This window comes from Oratosquilla oratoria, chromosome 1 (genome assembly GCF_046742065.1).
Source record: "Oratosquilla oratoria isolate Oo_2021 chromosome 1, ASM4674206v1, whole genome shotgun sequence".
In the NCBI taxonomy this organism is placed as follows: Eukaryota; Metazoa; Arthropoda; class Malacostraca; order Stomatopoda; family Squillidae; genus Oratosquilla; species Oratosquilla oratoria.
This window is the reverse complement of record NC_134777.1, coordinates 61,837,718-61,840,217: the sequence shown is the minus strand read 5'-3', so window position 1 is coordinate 61,840,217 and position 2,500 is coordinate 61,837,718. Positions and strand designations below refer to the sequence as shown.

General features: G+C 42.2%; 1 protein-coding gene across 11 annotated transcripts in view; it reads left to right on the top strand.

Annotated features, from left to right (window-relative positions):
- Nucleotides 1-2,500, top strand: part of LOC143032379 (uncharacterized) — an 851,065-nt gene that overhangs the window by 824,985 nt on the left and 23,580 nt on the right. For all 11 annotated transcript variants that reach the window (XM_076197275.1, XM_076197470.1, XM_076197416.1 and 8 more), the window contains 3 exons: nt 1,016-1,152; nt 1,485-1,624; nt 1,978-2,080. In XM_076197275.1, the coding sequence (XP_076053390.1) occupies nt 1,016-1,152; nt 1,485-1,624; nt 1,978-2,080 (380 nt within the window). The remainder of the gene's footprint in view (nt 1-1,015; nt 1,153-1,484; nt 1,625-1,977; nt 2,081-2,500) is intronic.

Sequence of the window (2,500 nt, the reverse complement as noted above, 5' to 3'; positions counted from 1 at the left end):
TGTATACATATTTGTAAGAATAATCCTTTTAATTTCCAACATTGTCAAATACATTATCATGCAACAACATAACCATAGGTCTGTTACTTCAGTATACAAAATTAGTTGCCTAATTTGTCTAACGGGGTTTGGCTTTTTTAATCCTTTGATTTGTTCACGGACGTGTTCGTATTTGTGGACCGACTAACCTTAACCGCACGAATGCCATTTTTGTCTTGCTTAAGAAAAAATAAAAACAAATGACTGACCGTCCACCCGGTTAAGTGCTGTCAGGCGATTTTATTCAGTTAAAGGAGGGTAGCCTACCAGTTATCTTCGTCGCCTTTGAAACTGCTTGATACTAACTGAATAAAATCGGTTGGCGGAAGCCAGAGTCTGGATAAGGAGAAACGGACACTGAATCTTGCCGGGTTAGCTTTTTCATTTCGGAAACGCGTTTTGTGTATTTTGGTGCGACACATTCTAGACAAATTGTACACATTCGAAAGATGAGTTCAAAACATTGAGGAATTAGGGAAGCAATGTTTTACTTGATTGAGACACTTGTCTTTTCGAAATCTGCTCCGAAACTAGATAAAATAATCTAAAAGTTGTTGGACCAAAATATAGAAAATGTGTCTCCGTATTGAAGGTGTAAAGACGACTTCTGCAATTGCTTGGTTTGTATTTAATGTTTCAAGTAGAGCATCTTCTAACTACAATTCTTGTGTAGACAGTATCATTTTCTCCCCTGCTCCTTTGTTATGACACATTTGTGTCATGTTCTTTATTCTGTTTAAGTGTCACTTCCCTTTTGTGTCATTTCGCCTGTGTCACTTCACTTGTGTCACTTCATTTGTGTCATATCCCCTGTGACACTTGACCCTTATCGCGCCATCCTTCCCATACTGTGTCAGATGCTCAGTGACGCTCTAGTGTCATAATCCCACTTACCACCTTCCCCGTTTACAACCAACCATCTAAAATTTCCTTAAACCTCTTCCTCCTCCTCCTCCTCCTCCTCCTCCTTCTTCAGGTTTATTGATGCCTCGCCCTCCTGGGCCAAGAACCTGGAAGCGGATCTTCCTTCAGGAAAAACGACCGTGACCTTTACTGCGAGGTCTCCGGTCTCCGACGACTCTGACACCTGTTCCTTCGTCGTAGAGGTCGTCGGTAAGTAGACTCTTCGAAGTATTGTTTGTGTGTATGACATCAAATAGTTCGAGAGACGTACTAAATGTAGTCCCAATTAGCACTTTTTTTTTTTACCCTTTCAAGTAAAAAGAGAGCTGAAATGTAATAAAGTATGACCATAGTATAGGACAGTATTGATAACAATAACGATGATAATTTTGACAACGATGTTAACAAAATCAATAACGAGTATTGACATGATAGGATTAATTTGAAATAATTGTATACCCCAGTTATATCAGAGTGACATGTATCCTTCTTCCTCCTCCTTGTCTCCTCCTCTTCCTCCTCCTCCTCCTCTCCCACCGCAGACAAGGAAGAACCGATGGTCTTCCGATGCCCAAAGGCGTTTACAGTCTTCTTGAGAGAGGGTGAGACAACGGCCCTCGTCAACTGGAAGGAACCCGTCTTCAAGGACAACGTGGAGATTGCTCACCTCTGGAAATCTATGGTAAGTCTTTCTATATACACTTAGAGGAACATATTCTTCAGTATTTAGCTAGTATGTACTAGTTTTAAAAGGGTTTTGACTAGCAGATAACTAGGAAAATCCTCCCCTGTTGGATTCTGGTAACGCATGTTTCAGACTGCATTTACAATCACGGAGATCCCAAAACGCTCGACACTTTACAATTATTTGGGACCATTCATACAATATTTTCAAACTATATTAAGTTTGAGTGGTGGGTTCCAGGGGCTGTGTCGACCCCCAAGAAATGTATATATATTTGTGTGTGTGTGTGGAAGCCAGGTAATTACCTTATATTTCATCCATAACTGCTTAACACACCGTCCCTTACACAGGAACCCGGTCGCCGATTAAGAGCAGGAACTTACCCCGTCCACTACGTGGCCATGGACCCATACCGTAACCGTGCCAAGTGTTCGTTCACCGTGACCGTACAGCGTGAGTAGGCCGCAGGGAATAACCGTGGAGATTCGGGACAGTCCCGTCTCCCACCTGTCTCCCTCTCCTTTTCGCTCTTTCCGATTCTCCTTCATTTTGAAATTGCGTTGGCTTGTATGCTGTAGTACTGCATCGCTGCCTTCCCTTATGTCCATACTGCTTATATCGTAGATGTGTGTATATTTAGTGTATATATATATAAATTTATATATAAGATATAATTGGCCTTGACCCCTTAGTACGCGTATATGCCCATCCCCCTCCCTTTTCCCCAAATCACATCTTATAAGGTATGACCAGCTTTGCTCTACACGCCTTAATTATTTTTACCTTAATTTAAAAGAATAGCTACCCCCCCCCCAGCTCCCTAGTCCCCTTGCTCCCCGTTCCCTTTCCTCCCCCTTCCCCTCCCTAGCCAGC